Genomic DNA, 20,109 nt, shown 5'->3' on the forward strand with positions numbered 1-20,109 from the left:
GTACTTTTCTAATCTGTATAATGTAGGGTAACTCTACAACCACCAGACATAGAAAAAACAACCCGCTAGGAAAAAAAGCTAGTGCACCCTTTTTCGAGAACAATAAGAGCTTTATTTTGTATACAAAAAGGAAGATGGCGACATTGGTATTATAAGTTCACTGCCCTGATCTCTCCTCGTCAAAATGGCGTTCGCTTTACAAACGCAAACAGACATTCATGACGCATTTGATATGCACTATTAACCCCCCACCTTCATTTGCTGCCACCTATTTATATGCTAATGGTTACATATGGCCCCTGTGCCAATTGGTAGTGCAGTCTTCTTCACCATCTTCTCCACATGTGGGTGACGAGCTACTCAAATCGGAGCACTGCAAGGTAATTGGTTAAACTTAAAAAGGCAACATTCTATCTTCACTCCTAACCACGTGATGTGCACCTGGTTGACAGCTATAGATGAGAAGGGATATGGAGAGCACTGCGAACGGGATGCTTACCTGCTGATAACAATGTCCCTAGAAGCTCAGTTGCCGACAGACTTCCACAAAGGCAGAAGCCTGAGCTCCCATCCAGTCTTAAGCCAGGAGTGTGTGGGGAAGCAGGGATACCAGTTCAGAGGCAGGGAGTCAGGGAAAAGCTGCTGTAAGCCGTGGAGGCCGAAGCAGCCACGAACATCTAAGGAGCTCTGGTAAGCTCTCCAGAGAGGTCAGGGAACACCGGGACAGATGGCTTGAAGGCTAGAAGAAAGGCAGAATGATAAAAATGAGTCTATGGCCCGCACCCATATATCGAATCACGGCCTCCACACCAGTTTTCATAGTCACAGTATTTGGTAGCATAGTACACCAGGTTGGCTGTGTCCAAAGAAGAAGAAGTAGTAGTAGAAGAACCAAAACAAGACCACCTTACCCCATGAAGAGAGCCAAAGCAATATTCATCTTCATGCCCACAGTATCTGGCAGGAGAGTGTGCCACATTGGCTGGGACCAAAGAAGTAGTAGTAGTAGAAGCAAAACAGGAAGATCACAATTAAAGCCAAGGTAAGTCTGCGACTCACACTCACATGAATAAAGAGCCAAAGCAAATCTTCATTTGCACAGCACCTGGCAAGAAAGTATACCAGGTTGGCTGTGACCAGCAAAGCAGCAGTAATCTAGCAAGAAAACGCAATTGGAATAGACAGAGACAGCAAAGCCTATGATGTACTCGCATATGAAGCAAGAGCAAAACAAACACTCTTCATATCTGGCAGGATAGTGTACCAGGTGGGCTGGGAAACCAAGTGGAAGGAAAGAGGAAAATACCCTCATTGAACATTTGGAGGGCATGACAACCTGGGAGTAAGGTTGTCATTGAAGCCCCAAAAGAGAAGAATCTCATTGAACATTCGGAGGACACAACAACCTGGAAGTAAGGTTGTCCCTAAACTCTAAAATAGCAGAAGACCCTCATTGAACATTTGGAGGGCACGACAAACTTGGAGTAAGGTTGTCCTTGCTTTTTGGAGTTTATTTGTTGCAACATTTTGGAACTTTGCTTTTGCGAGTGGAACTGAACTTTGAGACTAAAGAAAATCACTTTTTTACTTTAGTTTAAGTTTTAAGTGTGAGAGCTGGAAATAGGAATTGTGAACATGATGGTGGACGTGTTTATATTGACTATCTTGACAAACTCCTTAGAATATTATTTCGAGGCAGGGAAACACCTCTTAGTATTAGGGTCAGGAAGGCATTTCGCTAACAGTTATTTGTTTACTAAAAGTCTCTGCCAACGATCCTAACACCTATGTGTCAATCTCCTCCTTCCACCCTCTGTGAAAAAACTGAGGGTATTTTCACTCTTACCCCACTTGGATCCTCTGTGCAGGTGGCCAGGGAAAGGTCATCACTCTTGGATCCTGACCCTGGTGTGGAGAAGTGAGAGAGGATCACCTGGGTGGAGGGTCCTTGAGGATTGGGAGTGTGGTGCCCTTGGGCGAGAATTGATATCCCCCTTTCCTTATTGACACCCAACCTAACCCTCCCCCAACCTTTTTGGGCTATTATAAGCCTGCTCCCCTACTTTTTCCACATGTAACACTTGACAGTACTAGGGCAAAGAAGAGGCAATTAAGAGTGACGGAAGACTACACCTTTTCACCACTTTGGTACTGGGACGAAGAAGATGCCTGCAAGGAGCTGTGAGGGTCAGACATGTCCCTTTAATTGTGGTCAGGCAGGGCTAATCAAACATACACACCTGCAGCCTGTGAAGGGGCTGCAGATGTATAAAGGGAGACCAGCCCAGCAGGGCAGTGAGCAACAGGGAGACCTGGGTGTGGAGGTGCAGCAGGAAACCCTTGTAAGGAGGCAGCCATGGTGGCCCAGGAAAAAGAACCAGGATGCCGGCAGAAGTCCCAAGGGACTTGTGGGACATGATGTGAATGGGCTGTGTATTACCCACAAGCATGGGAGCCTCCAAAGCCCAGCGCAAGTAGCAGGGGCTTCTGAGGAGCCTAGAGCACAGAGTACACTGTCCGGCGTGTCCAGGATCAAGCGTCAGAGGTGCCGGTGTGAAGCAGGAAACACACTGGGAGCCAGCAGAGCTCGCACCAGTGGGTTCCCTGAATTCTGGAGCCGAAAGGAAGTCACAGGACCAACTGGGAAGATGCAGAGAAGGCTGCCGAGTGTCTGGGAGGCGCTCCAGCACCATAGATTCCCTAGAGGACCACAAGTGAGTAACAGTCCGTGAAAGTAAGTAATTAAGTACACATTGAATACCGGACTAAATGGAAACTTAACAAAGAAACAAAACCAATGCATATTGAATACTGAAATAAATGGAAATTTAACATTGAAGCAAACAAGTGCATATTGAATACTGAGCATTATTAAGCATCATGAGTGCCCATTGAACACCAAACCGAAAATAAATAATAATTAGTAAATGTTGTACAATGATTTAACTCATACCGTGAAGTCAAGTACATTAAAGGCTGAAGGGACCCAAAGAGTCTACTTGAATGACTGAATGCAGTGCGGCAAGGCCACAGTTTCGCAAGAGGTGTGTGACACGTGGTAGTAGAGCCACAAGGATATCAAGGAGAAGCCAGAGGAGTGTAAGATTACACCCTCAAGCTAAGAGGCTATCAAAGTGTGTTAAGTGAAGGTGACTTGGTGCACAGGAGCAAGTGCCAAGGAACCTGTCTGGGGATGAGAAGCCCAGGGATGCTGGTTGCGTGACCTGTGATGGGTGAACTGTGTGTTCTGACAACTGCGCCTAGACTAGAGAACCCTGAATGGTGAAAGACAAGGACAAAGTGAAACAGCTCAAGGAAACCACTGCAAACAAACTGGCGAAGTAAACAAGAATGAGAGATAGGTTGACCTTGTGTTTTATTAAGACTTTTTGAAAGACTGGAGCAATTGTAAGGGGTGATGTTGACATCTTGGGGAAGGGAACACTGAGACCTGAAGGACCACACTTGTTGTTTTGGATTGTCTTACTTGAAACTTGGGGAAGGGTACCCCAAGGATTGGTTCTGAACTGTATCGCCTTGAACTGGAGAAAGGTAAACTTTGAGACTTTTTCATGAAACTTATGCTTGGGGAAGGGGAGCTGAAAGTAAGCTGTGAGCTGGAAGAAGCTCAGGACTTTGAGTTGAACACTATTTCTTCGAACTTTGACATTGCTACACATTTGTTAGCTTTAGTTGTGAGGGCAAGGACAGGTTTTGGACACAAACGGACTTTCAAGTTGAACTCTTTGACTTCGACTTTCCTTAGTTTCATTCAGGTTGGGAAATCCCACCTTAGCATAGCGCAAGTTAGGCCTACATCCATCCGGACATTTAAGTTAATAAATCTTTTGTTTGAACTTTAAGTCTGTTGACCGTCTTACTTCGTGATACCTTCACACCCTGTACTGCATATAAGGGGCAGAAAGTGTCTCCTATTTTAGCGATGGAGAGATAGATGAACATGCAAACCTGAAAAATACTTCAAAAAGTGAAAATTGTAGACAAAAATGCTTTCTTGAAAGGAGGATTACCTGTGCAATACATGGACATGAAAGTAGTGATGTCTCATGTTGTAGTGCCACTGGAGTTGTATGTTTTTACATTAGTACGTGGTTGGAAGACTTAGGAATAGATACCTTTATTTTTGATAAGGGACACTGGTCAAAGCCGTGACTGTGCCAAGAGCCATGGCATTAATTAGAAAGATAAAGTTTTTCAGAAAAAAATGCTTGGTCAAGTAAAGTGTAAATGTGTTCTTTTATTGTCCACATCAGATTTCATGTCAAAGATTGCGATTCATGCATGCCTTAACTCCAGTAGCATGGTTTGTTAACTTAAATCCCTGTCTCACAATTTGTGTAGGCAAATCCGTCCCTTGTCAACTTGGGAATCGCCCAATCTTTGAATTATTAGGGAATCTTTTCTGCCATTACACAAATATGTCAAGGTGTGATTGTAATCTGCCAACTACATAGCAAGTATTGTCATCCTTTGAGAAAGTGCACTGCCTGGCCCTGCAGACCACGGAAGAGTGGCTCAGTGGGCTGGGAGCTACTCTGAGCCACTGAATGATGGACCCTAGTCTGGACCCCTAGGTCACTCTTTAATGGTCCCCATTTCTTGGCAGGGCGCAGCTGACCCTGCCTCAGCCAGGGCCAGTCCTGGGATTCTAGACCATCCCAAATACAGAACTCCACCAGTCCATTAGGCCGCTTAATAGCAAACATCGCATTCCTTCCCAAACCTCTGGGGAAAACCTGCAGGCTTGTAAGGCACTGGAGAGAGCCTGCAGGTTTTTTTAAATGGACCCCAATCTTCAGTGAAGAAAGCATTGTTTCCCTTCACCAAACACTGCTAGTGTGCATGTTAACTTGGTCAAACCTTTGTTCGGAAGGGGGTGACCTCAAAAGTTGAAGAGGTTGAAATAGACACACCTCGGAGCGAGGAAGACGTAGACCTTTGAAGTTAGATCACATTGGTGGATGAGGGGTGGAGGAGGACGGAGAAGGTAAATGATCAGAGAGACACTGACTTTATTGAAGAGATAATCCACAAGTTAGAGTATGGGAAAATAATAACTCAGTTGGAGAATAAAGGTTACAAATGGTCACCTTAGGCCCTAGGCAGGTCTAAGCATTTAGAGGAGGTCCCAACTGAGGTCAACAAGCCTAGCGTAATCTTAGAGGGGGGGGCGAGGAGGACCTTCCAAATATTAAGCGCATGTAGGGCGTGATTTCATTCTACCTGAAGCCTTGCCTTTCAATACATTATCATCACAGAGCACTGAATAATTTTGCAAAACTGGGTTAGGCATGGGCTTCGGGATGCTGGAAAGCCCACACCTAGTGGAATTATTCAGAAGAGGGTTCAGGATGCCTGTGAGACTGCAAAGTCTGAGGTGGGAAGCGAGACCCTCCTCGGTGAAAACTAAGAATCTAAACATTGGTCACAAGGGCCTCAGAGGCCATCCTGACCATCCTGACCATTAACATTATCATGTGTAGCCTTTTGTTTCAGCTGTCCTTTATTTATTTATTGAACATTTGCGCCTATACAACAGAAAGGGTTTCCAGGCACCACAAGACATAAGGGTGGGGGGGGATTTGATTTGACAGAGACGATCCTACTGGGCTTTGTGACATTCAGATTGTGCAAGTGCAATATCAGGAAGTGTGGGTGGAGAGAGGGCCAGTGGGATGGGCAAGTGCAAGGGGGGCCAAAGAGGGCAAGTGCTCAGGGAAAAGGGATGGGGTCAGCTATTGTGAGGGAGGGGGTGGACCAGATTTGGTTGGCTAGTCAGGGAAGGGTACCTGAGGGCAAGTGCTGGTGAGGTGTAGGGGGTGAGACTAGTTGAAGGAGAGCCTGGACGCCGTAAGGCTCATGAGGGGGAGACAGGCAACCAGACATAGAGGCAGGAGGAACTAGCAGGGGAGAGGGAGAGAGAAGGAGGAGAAGAGGAAGGTTTTAAGAAGCTTCTGGAAGTTAAGGAGGTCTGGCTCGAGATGAAGAGGGGCAGGAAGGCCATTCCAGAAGGAGGCTCCTGCCGAAGAGACAGATCTACACCCCCCTAACCCTCCCCCACTCTCTGCTTAGAGAAGTGTTTGACTTGCAGAGAGATACAGCTGGAGGACCGAAGAAGTCAAGCAGTGCAGTATTTAGGGAAAACAAGTCAGATGTAGTGAGGTCCCAGGCCCCAGAAAGCCTTGTGGATGATGCAGAGGGTCTTGAATTTGATCCTTGCAGCCGCAGGGAGCCAATGGGGAGATTTAAGGGCTGGAGAGATGCAGTCCCTGGGCTTGAGGCCAAAGATAAATCTTGCAGTCCTATTCTGGATTAGTTGAAGAGGGCGGAGCGAGGAAAGAGGTAGATTAAGGGGGAGGCTGTTGCAGTAGTCAAGCCTGGAGAGAACCAGAGCTCTGGAGACACTGAGTTTCTGGGGGAAGGTGAGGAAAGGGAGAATATCTGGGAAGGTGAAACTGAAAGTGAGATTTCTTGACAAGGTAGCGATGTGCGGTGAGAAGGAGAGGGAGGAGTTGAAGATGACACCCAGGGGTTTTGCCTCACAAGAGGGAGAAGGGAGGGGGCCCAAGGAGGGTTGCCAGAGTGTAGTAGAAAAGGAGGGGGAAGGAGTATGAGAAACCTGAGGGTGTCTCCCTGCTTAAACCATGGGGATCTGTCATTCAGGTGGCCAGAACACAGCCATAGCTATTGGATCCAGTTCCTAGGGGTGGACCAGTGAGGGAGGATCACCTGGATGGGGGGTCCTCGGGGAGTGGGATGCCGACGTGTGAGATGTGGTATCCCCCTTCATTTAACACCTTTCCCCATCCTCTCACATAGGACATGCCAAGCCACTACCCCCCTTTTTGACTCAAACACTTTCGCACAACACAAAAGACTACAGACTAATGTTTGAGCCATTTCCCTGACCTATATTAGAACAAGATTACATAGTGAATGGATGAGAGAAAGCTTCCAGCTTACCTCAATGGAGGCAAGCTTTTTTTATGGAAATCCGACCATGGACTGCCATGAGTCTGCCATGTTTAGCAAGTTGCTTCTATGCACGAGGCTCAATGTTCTCGGATAACCTAGAAAAACAAGCCAAAGGTGGTTCTGTTTATGCGGTGTCCGCTGTGCATGAAAAGTACCTCCTCTGTGCGAGATAAAATTGCTCGGTGCGCTTACCTGCTAGTCTGGTGCTGCAGGCGAGCGTTCGTACGCGTGAAGGATTTCACAGCGTTGGATCGTCCGAATGTCGTGTAGGTTGCTTCCGTATGCGTCACGGAAAGGGGTCATAGTGTGCCGTTGGCACAAAAGATAGGCCTTTTTGCAGAATTTCTTCTTCGGCTGTAGTCAGCTGATGTGTAGAGAGGTTAACAATTAGAGAAATATCGGCTGCAGGAAGGCCCCGTCCTTTGCTGCGAGTGATTCGTGGTGATTGGTTTTGCCACTGTTGATTGCCTCTGTTTGAACCTCGTTGGCTCGAAAAAGGCATGTTGATAGCTGTGGGCCCCCTCCCTTGGTTAAGGTCAGTGGTGAGATAACACAGGTAATCCACCTGACAAGAGACACATACATGTGTTATCCTTGTGCCCCCTGCTGCCCCTGGACCCCATTGGAACTCTGATGGGGACACCTTGAGTCACCAGGAGCGCGAGACCCACAGACATTACTGTGGATACACACAGATGTACAAACTCGCCACTTTTCTATTTCTCTGACACCATATTAATTAACTTTCAGTCATGGGGGTACACGCACATATAGTTCAGCCCAGAGTCTTGACTAGGCTAACCAATAACAAACTTCCAATGACTGAGCGCATGTGCGCAAATATCCCGTTCCAAGATGGCGGCCAGGACGCTAAGTCATAACAGGGCTGCCTTCCGTGATGCATACGGAAGCAACCTAGACAACATTTGGACATGCCAAACCACTACCCCGCCCTTTCTGACTCTAACACTTTCACACAAGACAAAAGACAATGGACTAATGTTCAAGCTTTTTTACTGACCTGTCCTAAGACACAGGTCCGGCAATGTCAGGCAATTGTTCAGAATCCCACACTCACCTGACTGCCTTTTCCCTTCTCCACAGGTATAAAAGGTGGAACCAGAGAGGACAGGAGGAGAAAGGTGGGAAAGGCGAGCATAGCAGACATCACGACGAGACGGCTAAACCAAGACAGCAGTTCAGGCGAAGGAGAAAGGCGGCGGGAAGCGCAAGGAGGGAAGAGACCTTGCCCTTTTCATCCCAGACCTGCAGAACCTTCAGAGGAGAATTTAAGACTGCAGACAATAGCCCCAGGGTCATGCTGCAGATGTCAACAGTACGTAGGGCCGGCCTATGTTGATAAGGCAGAGCGAGGGAAGCTCCTGCACCCGTGTTACCGGCCTTGAGTCCAAAGAAGCCAAAAGCCCAGCGGTTAAGCACAATCAGTGAGTCGAGGGAAGAACCAATAAAAGCTGGGTTGTGTTAAGTGAGAATCGCAAAGTGGCAAGTTGTGAACTAATCCTGATGAACTTTGTATGAACGATGAAAATTGTGAAGCGGAGACCAGCTACAGAGGGAAAGCGGCACCACGTGGGTTCTAATGAGAAACTACAGATGCCAGAAGGCTATAGGAAGGCCGCCAAAGGAAGCAAAGTGGTCATATGTGAGGGTCGAGCAAAAGCCCTGTAAAATCGAAAGACTTTGATCTGCAAGTTGACTCAAGTAGGGGAAGTGAATCCTGTGAACATTTGAACTGAATTGGAAGCACTTAAGCAAAGGCAATAGTGAACCCGCAGGAGGGATGCCAAAGGAGGGGGATGAAGTTTAAAGGTCCTGAGAAACAGAGCGGTAAAGTGAACCCAAAGAAGGGAGGTCCACTGAACTGTTTTGATAAAGACATTGAGAAAATAAGAAGGGTCCGAGCCCAGACGAGGGAGATCCAGGGTGAAGCTAAAAACTCAACACTGACAGTCGAGAGAGGTCTGAGTCCGGATGAGGGAGATCCAGGGGTGAAGCCGTCCCCCAAGGGCTGGCAGTCGAGAGGGGTCTGAGTCTGAATGAGGAGATCCAAGGAGTTAAGTTATCATCCAAAGATTCTATTCAGCAAGAGTCAGCCCAGAAGAGGGGGACCCAGGGGTAAAACCATCACCCTACATAAACTTTGGATTATCTAGTTAAATGGGTCAGCCCAGAAGAGGGGGACCCAGGGGTGATTCCATCACCCACATTGAGTTTTGGAAACAAACTTTAATTTGGTAAAGGAACTTTTTTTTAATTGTTTGATCACTTCAGGCCTGAAGGCAACATATTTTCTAAGGAAACATCACTTGGCCCTCAACGTCTTGAGAACTGCCGTTGGAACTATTGTCTCATGCTGGTGACGCCTGAGACCATACTGTGCTCCAAGCTCCAAACTTACCCCATGCTCAAAACGTTGGGAAGGGAGACCCAAGGCACCACACCCTAACTTATTATTTGAGAACAATTCTTTCTTTCTTTCTTTCTTTCTTTCTTTCTTTCTTTCTTTCTTTCTTTCTTTCTTTCTTTCTTTCTTTCTTTCTTTCTTAAATATCCTGCACCCCTTTTTGTATTAGTTGTGAGGCTAGAGAGGGCGCTAGAGAGCCGTCCAAGATGGCGGCCTCCCTGTGAGCTCCGTGAAGCTCCCCGGAGATCCTGAGAAATCGCAGCTATCGTGATGGTGATATGAAGCCCTAACGCCAGCAATACTTAGATAAAGCGTTTGCAAACCCAAATTTACGATTAATCTGCTTGTTATCTGCCGCTTCGCCTCTGAACACACGGCAGAAAGGACCCCCCCTCCTCTTGCGGGCCTGAAGACGCGGCCTCTGCTCGGGCGCGGAGGGCAGGTGGCGCGGGAAGGCAGCCGGCTGGGAGGAGCCTGCCTCCCGTTTGCAACATGATAAGCTCTGAGACCGCTGGATGGGCCCCGCGGTCACTACTGCATCCAGGTGCGGCCTGAGAAGAGCGAGCGGCCCAACACTGACACCAGGAAGAACGTGGAGGCAACCGGCCGCGACCCGCAGGAGCCCAGGTACGAGCATCCTGCACACCCCTAAGCTGCACATACACGCACGGCAGGCAGGCTGAATATCCCGATCTCCCCCGTGCGACAAGCAAGCAACCGACACAAGTCCCGAGGCTGCATCGGCCCGGAGGCCCGTTCCCAAAGAACAGGAGAGTTGCGGAGGGGGTCCCGAGGGGACAGCGAGGAATACTCTGCAGCAAGCGGCACCCCCGGACTCCAACGAAATATAGCGGGGAGCCCCGGTGGACCTGGTGCTCTGAATATCCTACTGAGGGACTATATACAGACTTGAGTCCCGAAAATCTGCCACAACGCCTCCGGGGACACAGCCGGCCCTATCCTCAACAAGAATGGAGAAAACCGATAGATCACAGAGAAAGCTGACCCTTGAAACCTGCTCCTCTACCAAAACGGGGTCCCCCAACAGTAGATCGCAATCCCCCACCCAGGACTCACCGCAAGACGGAGAAGCGACGCAGGACTTCGACACCAGGGATATACTACTTGATCTAAAAGCCGACATAGGTGGCCTGGGAAACAAACTGGATACACTCTCCACCAAAGTAGACCAGCTCCAACACCGGTTGGACACGCACGCTGACCGGCTGGAGGCAGTCGAGCATAGGGTCTCCGACCTCGATGGTGGGGCGTCAGCCCTGACAACCAGAGTGTCCTCACTCGAGACGCAAATGGGAGTGGTAATGGCCAAAAATGAGGACTTGGAAGGTCGCTCCCGGCGCAATAACATAAGGATTGTCGGAGTCAGAGAGCACCAACCGACTTCCAAGATGGAGGACCATGTGGAGAAGATCTGCACTGACTTGTTTGGCCCTGAGATCCTATCCAAGATTTTTGTAGTCGAAAGAGCCCACAGAATTCTTAACTCAAGACCTATCCCGGGAGCGAACCCGCGTCCCATCATAGCTAAGCTACTAAACTATAAGGATCGAGACGCAATGACAAAGGGGACCTACTGTATGAGGGAGATAAGATACAGTTCTTCCCTGACTTTTCGCAAGCAGTCCAGACACAGAGACGGTCGTTCACAGCTGTGAAACGCAGGCTGCAAGAAAACCAAATTCAATACTCGATGCTATACCTGGTGAAACTTTGCATCCAATTTGATGGAAAAACTTCGTTTTTTAGCACGCCTGAAGAAACAAGTGACTACCTGGATCGCGCTGGCTGCAGACCAGCCCAAAATAATGGTCTCCCACAAAGGGGACACCGACCAAGAAGAGACCCGCCATAAAGTTACCTCCGGATGCAAAAACAAATCAAAGGCTTCCATTTTCCCTCGACACAATAAATTCATCATCACGAAATTAAAAGCGTAACAGTGGGAGGGAGCAAACCTCCTCTTGGAGGGCTACCAGCGCCCCTTGCACAGCAATGTTAACAGTTTATTTTATTAGGGACTGTTTGTCGTGGGCCAGTTGGGGGTTGCCCACTCAAGGGAGGGATACGTGTTCAATAGGGCCGCCTTATACCCCACACTCCCATTCCATACCAATCACGCTACACGAAGCAGTCCGATCAGAAGCAAAGTCCTCCAGTCACTCATACGGATCAAGCCATCAGTCGCAACATCCGGACCTGTCAAACATGAACTCACCAGATCTCTCTGATGACAGTGCCAACAAGTCGCCACCTGGAACATCCGTGGAGGCAACCAGCAAGCAAAAGCAAGGAGAATCTTCCAGTACCTCCGCAGACACAAAATCAACGTTGCCATACTGCAGGAAACCCATCTCCTGCCACATTCGGAACTGCACTGGGCCAAATCCCGGGGCTGTCACAGGTATTTCTCATCGTACTCTTCCTATGCCAGGGGAGTCGCAATCTTAATAGACAGGAGAATGAACTTTAGTGTAATTGACTCGCAGAAAGACTCTGAGGGGAGAGCTCTGCTGGTGAGGGGGATAATCGCAGGAAAGGAAGTAGTAATTGTGAACTCCTACACACCGAATACTGACAGCCCAAACAACTTTAACTGGGTGATGTCCCAACTAGGAAAGACCAACGCAGCAACCATTGTATGGGGAGCGGACCTTAACACACCAATTGATCCCAGACTTGATAAATCCCACAACACAGCGGGGAATCCGTCCAAAGCCAGCGCTCAAATTCAGGAGATCTGCCAGACTTTTGGCCTATCCGACACCTGGAGGCACCACAACCGAGACGCGAAGGACTACACATTCTACCCCGCCGTCCATAACACCAGCTCCCGGATCGATTACATCTTGGCGTCCACCCACAGCCCATTCGTCTGGGGGACGAGTCAAATTTTGCCACACACCTTGTCAGACCACTCAATGGTCACTGTCGACGTCTCCCTAGCGAACACAGCAGTTCCCGGCCTCAACTGGAGATTCAAACCAGGCACACTTGCCGATGCAGTTTTCGCAGATGAACTGCGCAAAGAAATAATGGCCTTCATCGAGAAGAACAAGGGCTCTGTTGACTCACCCGGTACCATCTGGGAAGCTCTACCAAAGTGCTTTGTTCGTGGCATATGCCTAGCTAAAGAAAATGGCATACTAAAACAGATCCGCAAAGAGTTATCGGACAGTGAACAACGTTTGAAGACACTGGAGCTCCAGGTCCTCACTACCCCAAACTCGCACACCCAAGCCAAACTAAAGGAAGAACTTCTGAAGTTCAAGGAAACGGCCGAACAAGAGATAACATTCTTGGGTCGCAGTCGCCAGGTCCAACAATATGGGGAAGGACAGCAACCAGGTGCTTTGTTAGCCCGGCTGCTGTCAATGGACGGAACCCCGACTCGAGTTGAATGCGTTAAAGACGATCAAGGGCGGCGAGTATACACGGAGGAGGATATTGCTCTCACCTTTCGGAACTTTTATCAGAAACTGTGCAGCTCCACAGGTATCTCAGATCCAAAAGCTAGACAAGAGTATCTCGACGACACCCAGGTGTACTGGGTGGAGGCAGACCTGCGAGAACCACTGAACGCACCGCTGACAGAGGAGGAACGTACCGCTGACAGAGGAGGACATTCGGGAAGCAATAAAATCCCTCCCAAACTCGAAAGCACCAAGCCCAGATGGGCTCATTGGAGAGTTGTACAAAGCCCATGCGTCCATCCTCGCCCCACTCCTGCTTTGCGTTTACGAAGAAGCAATTGAACGTGGAAGCCTTCCCCCCATACTGCGCAAAGCCAATGTTATGGTGCTGCACAAAGCCGGCAAACCCGCAGATGACTGTGCATCTTACAGGCCGATCTCCTTAATTAACCTGGACAATAAAATCCTGGCCAAAATACTTGCATCACTGCTCCTCCCTCTCATGCCGGCTCTGGTGATTGGAGACCAAGCCGGATTCCTCCCAGGTTGCAGCACCACATACGGCATCAGGAGACTGTTCAGGGTCATTGAGGCCCTAGATCCAACGCTACAAGCGATTGTGGTACTGCTCGATGCCGAGAAGGCATTTGACTCTGTAGAATGGCCATTCATGATGGCGACGCTTAGGAAAATGGGCTTCGGCAATTTCTTTATCAAGTTAGTATCTCTGTTATATAACGACCCACGGTCGTTACTCTAGGAAACACTAGATCCATGAGCATATCATTAGAGCGGGGAACATGACAAGGCTGCCCGCTTTCAGCCCTAATATTCGCCCTTATCATGGAACCCCTGGCATCGAGATAACGAGAAAACCACCTGCACCGAGGAATTAAACTGGGCCCCCACAGATTGATTGTGTCTCTTTATACTGATGACGTTGTGTTGTTCGTCAGTGACCCCCAAAAGAATCTTAACCCTGTAATGCGCGAAGTGATAAGATTCGGCCAACTGTCAGGTCTCAAAACTAATCATTCCAAATCGGTAGTATTCCCCTTGACTCCCAAAACAACTGAATTTATTGATGATCATGGCTTTAAATGGGAGTACTCAAAGGTGCGCTATTTGGGTGTTTACATGTCACGTAACCATTGTGAGATCTATAAAGATAATTATGTTGCTACGCTAAACGCCCTGCAGGAACGCATACACAGGTGGAAAACGCTGCCACTAACGCTATGGGGTAGAACATCCTTGACTAAAATGGTTGTTCTTCCTAAGCTTCTGTATCTATTCATAAACATCCCACTAATCCTCCCCAAATCCTTTCTCCAGAAAGTCAAGTCGGCAGTCCTAGAGCTAATATGGGCAGGTAAACCGGCTCGTGTTGCGTACAACACATTAGTTCTACCAACGACGAAAGGAGGTCTAGCGCTCCCAGACATAGAAAAATACTATTGGGCGGCCCAGGCTCACTTCCTGAGCTTCTGGTATATGACTCACTTTGTTCGCCCACACGTGCAGGTGGAACGAGCCCTGGCCTCGCCCGACTTGCTAAGTGCTGTCATCATAAGTCAGATCCCAGTTCCATACAGCACGCTCAACACAGTCTTGTCTACATACGCAATCTGGAAAAAGATGGCGGCCAAATACGGTGTGGACGTAAGATTCTCCCCGCTATTGCCTATCAGATTTATTCCCGGCATCCCCCTCACGAATGAAAAAGTATTCCTGATATGGGCTGACGAGGTTGATGTCCACTCCTTCAGAGACCTGTTCCCAGAGGGCACCTTTCTAACTCCACAAATGGCCAAAGATAGGGGCGGAGACACTTCCCTGGATGTATTCCTTTACTTTAGACTACGCCACACCTTACACAAAATATTCCCCTCATTTCCCAAACAACCCCCTACATGGGAGTTACTGCATAACATGATTCAGGCGCAGGGGGAGGGGAGGTTAGTCTCGTTGCTATAAAAATCCCTGGTGGTCGATATTGGGAAACCCAACCCTAAAACACAGCTAAAATTGGAAACTGCCATTCAGGAGACGATACCCACGGAGGACTGGTCCTATATCCTATGTCAAACTCAAAAGGTGGCACTAAACACTCGCTATAAACTAATACACTTCAATTTTATACACCAAACATATTATACCCCAGTTAAGAAACACAAGCTTCACCCAGAAACGTCGCCCCAATGCGATAGATGCGCGGCGGCCCAGGCAGACTTCCTCCACCTAGCGTGGGACTGTCCTGGAATAAGGTGTTTCTGGAACTCGGTTCTGCAAACAATTGCCGACATCCTAGGCAAACAGGTGACCTCACTACCACTGGGGCCCCTACTGGGTCTCACAAAATACCTTCAACCTGCAGCACGTAAATTAGCATCCCTTCTTCTGGTGCTGGCCCGAAGGAGGATCGCCATGTCATGGAGCCGAGGCCCACTACCCAAAACTGAAGACTGGAAAAAAGACATAACATACTGCCAGGATGTGGAAAACGAATTTATAAGAACCCTACCATTGCATGCATGCCCCCCGACATCTGGGGACCATATATTGCATACCTGCTAAACAGTAATGAATCTTCTGACTCCGATTCCACTAGTACCTGAAAGGAGATTATGGAACTAAGATCTTCAACATCCCACTGAATTTTTAAAATATCAGACTCTGATGAAGGACTGTTTCGGACTCTTTTCGTCTTGTGGGAGTGGGAGGGGAGGCGGCCTCGGAGGGGAACTCGGGATTGGGTAACATTGTGTTATTTCTCTTCCTTCTATCTTCCCTTCATTTCCTCTCATGCCCCCCTCTTTTCCCTTCTTCCCTTTTTCCCCTTCCAATGGTTTCGACAGAGCACCATGTTGGTGCATTTGTATTCAAAATTAAAAAATAAAGTTTAAAAAAAAAAGAATTGTTGTGAGGCTTGGCAATAGGTTTCTTACTATAGGCCCTTTTTGTTTTGACATAATGTCACTAGGACTGCCTGAGTTTTCATTTGATGGTTAACATTTGTCCCCATCTTCGATTTAGGGTTAGATTAGGCGTTTTTCCAACCCACACACTATTTTCATTGTTCAATAAACACTGTTGAACTGTGATCACTTGTGTCTGTCTTGCTTGTTGTCACCATAAGTTCCTCACAGGAGTCCCAATGAGAAGGATCTCAGTCTTAGTGGCATTAAGGCAGAGATCATTAGAAGCACACCATGTCTGAATAGCAGTCAGACAGTCTGGAATGAGAGAGGAAGGAGAGGAGGAAGAGGAGGGAAGCTTAAAGGAGAGCCATGTGTCATCAGCATAGCATTGAAAATGAGTAGAGAAGAAGGAGATCAGGTGGGCGAGAAGGGCAAGGTAGGTGTTGAAGAGCCACAGCAAAAGGATAGAGCCCTGTTGGATGCCGCAGGTGGAGAGTGAGATAAAGTATCAAGCCCCTGAATAAAACATTGAACTGAGGATACATAGCATTGATGTCCTTATTGATTCCAGGTGTTATATGTGATCCATCCTCACTATAAGACCACTTAGTTGACCAGCTTTTTCCCTAAACATGTTCTTTTGCACTGATATAAAACTTGAGACGAACATAGCTGAATGTTACCATCCCTGGTTGCCATAGCCATTGCACATTTTGAGGGTCACAATGTATTTGGAAAGTCTATGAATACTTTGGTGTCTTGTTGGTATATAAGTTGTCATGTTATTATGGGGGTCATTGCAGCCATGCTTTTCCACCGGGTTATATGATATGGTATGGTATTTATAACGTGCCTGTACACACGTGTTTCTAGGTGCCACAAAACAAGGGAGGGAAGGCAAGTCAAATGATCTTACTAGGCCGTGTGTCATTCGGATTGTGTAAGTGCAACACAAGAAGTGCAAGGGGAAGGGAGAGGGGGAAATGCAATAGAGAGGGGGAATGCAAGGGAGAAGGGGAATGCAATGGAGAGGGGAAGGGGAAGTGCGAGCAGGGCAGCTGGCTCTGAGTAAGTGCGGCCAGGGCAGCGCGGCTGTTTTTAAGTGCATGGAGGCGGGGGGGTAGTAGGGGTTACAGCCTACAGCCCCTAAGTGTGCGGTAGGCCAAGAGGCAGTAAAAGGGAATGTGTAATTTTACCAGTATACGTCTCCTGGTTTATTTTAGAATTCATAGGATCTCTAGGGAAAATCTGCACAGGGCATGACTGGCACTGTCAAATACTTTGGGATCTCAGCCAACCAAATGACACTGTGGCAAACCACCCATAATAGGGAATTAGCATCCATTAAGAGAAAAGAAATCCTAGTATTGAGATATAACCGAAGTTGTCAGAACTTTCAAAGAATTGTGGGTAAAACTTGTAAACAGAAAGAAGCATGTAGGATAACAAATACAAGTGTAAAAGGGGAACATCTCATCGTAACGATTCTAAGCAATGCATCATATGTTTGTCCTATGGCAAAAAATAAAGAACCATTAATACAGGCCATTTGCCTTCACTTTGTTGCTTGGTTCCACAAGATAATTATCGGTAGGGTATTATCTGTGCTTGTTAAAATGGACTTCTCAAGATTTATGTCAAGGTTCTCTGCATAGTTCCAAAAATGTTCAAGCTGGTTGACGGGTAGCACTTCTTCATACGTCAGTAGGGAATAAATAACCTTGCCCTAATCAATGGAATGTTTGGAAGCAGTAAAAAGCTCCATCTAGCAACTTTCATGTATTTTGATCCAGATTCCTGTAGTGGACCAGTGCTCCATATTAGTCCCCTTTATATTTGACTTTATTTGTTTCTTGCAGATTAAAGAACTTACAGGAAATCTAAATCGGAACGCCTCATCTTCCAGTTTGTCCTCTATTCCCAGTGGAACAGACTCTGACACATCCCACCCAAGCACTCCGAACACAGAGAAAAGCATGTCTGTTTCAACAAAAGTTCAGAGGAAAACGATAAAAGCCCTTTTGCATTGGGTTCAGCAGAGAACAAGAAAGTAAGCAACATATACATGCTTATTGTTTCACAAGTTGGTGCTTGCTAAATGGCATGAAGTAACTTCTTCCACTCAGATACAATCAGTCTTATTGAAAACCCACAACACCTTTGTATCAATAAGTGTAAGAATAAAATAGTCTGTAGGAAGCAAACGACAGTGGAGTAATACATTTACAATAATGTAAATTAGAAGCAACTCTGTATCTCAGCATCAGCCTGGATGCTATTGTGGACTTTACGAATTTTATATAGTCTTCACACCACCCGAAAATTCTTCAGAACTCTGTAGAATGGATAATGATGGTGAATGACAAAACACATTGCTCCTGAGCTATTTTCCTGCCCCCTGCCCCACCTCCTCTCTCTCTCTCTCTCTCTCTCTTGGTCTTTTTCTTTCTAACTCTCTCTTGGTCTTTCTCTTTCTAACTCTCGCTTTCCCTCACTCTCTTCCCTTTCCTCTGGTGATCTTAGGGCTCGAACCAGGTTCTGGAATGTTAGGCCCTGGACGACTAATCACAGCGCTCATTCTCAGTAGTCTCTGGCTCTTGCCAACTTCTGGGATATAGCCCTAAACAGCTCCTTGCAGCAATCTCCCCTCTGAGTGTCTGGGCTAACTTGTTCAGCCACCTGCTACTCTTTCTCCTTTTCACTTTCTTACTTATCCCTTCCCTCCTTAAAACTGTGTCATGGTATTGGTTCATGCTTCATGGGCCCACATCCATTCCATGTGTTTCCCTTTCCTCTGTTTCTTACTGGGATCAAGTGTTACACAGATCTTAATTGTCTGTGTTTTCTAGTACTTGAGTACATATAACTCTGTTGGCCGAGGCCTCAAATACAACCGATGCCATCTTCAATCAAGCAAGGCTATCATGGCGGCTGTTCAGACGTGCATACCAGCTCCTTGCACTACTTCTACCTCTTCCTACGTATAACCTATATGTTTTGCCATGTTTCGAGCACGCAGTTCTCCTCAGACTACCATCGGTGCTCTAATCCTGGGCGTTTCTGACTTTGGTCACGCATCAGGGAGTTCCACTGCTCTGAGTACTCTTGTGGATAAATTGCTGGAAGAGTGGCAGGCTTGCGGTGTGTACTGTATCTCTCACAAACCTCTTTCAGATTGGTGGGTTTTTTGCCTCCTGGTAATATTCCCTCCCTGATGCTCTATTATGGCAGACCTTTTCTTAATCTGTATGGAATTCATCTCATGGCCGTTCACAGTGGGAGGCTTCTCTGATGGAGTGGCTGCGGGGCTCTTTGCAGGTTCAGAGAGGGGCAACTGAGTAGGTTCTTGGACATCCCCCACATAAAATCTTTAGGGGTCACATGATAGAGTGGGCAGGTTCCACTGACCCCCAGAGTACCCCGGTCCCTTTCAATGTCCTCCCCATATTAAGTGGCCCTGTCACTCTACCTAGCCATCTCTGCTGACTAATACATTATGCTCTTCTTTGTGGGTGGTAAATATATTTTCTGTAATTAAGTCCTCTGCCTGACCTGAGGTTCAGTGGGGGTAGACGACAAGAAGGCTAAGGGTTACCGCCTGTAGTGTGATACTGTTTGCCTCAATCTGGATGGAAAGGTCAGGGGCTCACCACATGGACTCCCGGACACTACCTGTCCTTTTATGGAACATCTGTTTTACTAGTGTGAGGGAGTAAGAGTTTTACTTGGCAATATATATGAGGCAAGTGCTGCATGAAAGCCTCCGCTCTGGAGGAGAGCTGGTAAGCCAAAGGCTCATATGTGAACAAAACCCTCTGCTTATATTAAAGCAGACAGACATGTATCTCCCTAAATGCCATGAAGTAGTAGAGACTGTCTTAGTATCCCGGTGCAGAGCCCTGGTGCTTTCGCACATAATAATAATAATAATAAATAATAATAATAATAATTAGAATTAGATGCATGAATTAGAAAGGTGTTCCAAGATGGAGGATCTGGTTCTTGAAGCTGAGATCCAGCCAGTGCGCAAACCTTGTATGTTAACATTTGCAACACCCGAGAGACAAGGAACATTTGAAACTGACCAACAATGTTTTAGAACTAAAACACACATTTGAAACCCTGTCCCAAGACTCGCCACAGAGTAGAACTAAGCAGGTTAGAAAAGAAACCATTAATATAGGGCAGGTGTGCGCTTTTGGAGATGACAAATTGGAGAGGAGGAGAAGAGATCAGGGTTTATTGGAGATAGATGTCCCAATTACCAGAGAGGTCAGAGAGGAGGTTGGAGAGGATAGTGTGAAGGAGGTAGGAAAGGCGAGAGACTTGAAGACAG

General features: G+C 47.3%; 1 protein-coding gene across 2 annotated transcripts in view; it reads left to right on the top strand.

Moving 5' to 3' along the window:
• CLMN (calmin) overlaps window positions 1-20,109 on the top strand; it is a 2,282,147-nt gene that overhangs the window by 1,326,233 nt on the left and 935,805 nt on the right. For both annotated transcript variants that reach the window (XM_069637682.1, XM_069637683.1), the window contains one exon: window positions 17,633-17,823. In XM_069637682.1, coding sequence (XP_069493783.1) covers window positions 17,633-17,823 — 191 coding nt within the window. The remainder of the gene's footprint in view (window positions 1-17,632; window positions 17,824-20,109) is intronic.

The sequence above is a fragment of the Ambystoma mexicanum genome, chromosome 14 (genome assembly GCF_040938575.1).
Source record: "Ambystoma mexicanum isolate Mex_15411 chromosome 14, UKY_AmexF1_1, whole genome shotgun sequence".
NCBI classification, from domain to species: domain Eukaryota; kingdom Metazoa; phylum Chordata; class Amphibia; order Caudata; family Ambystomatidae; genus Ambystoma; species Ambystoma mexicanum.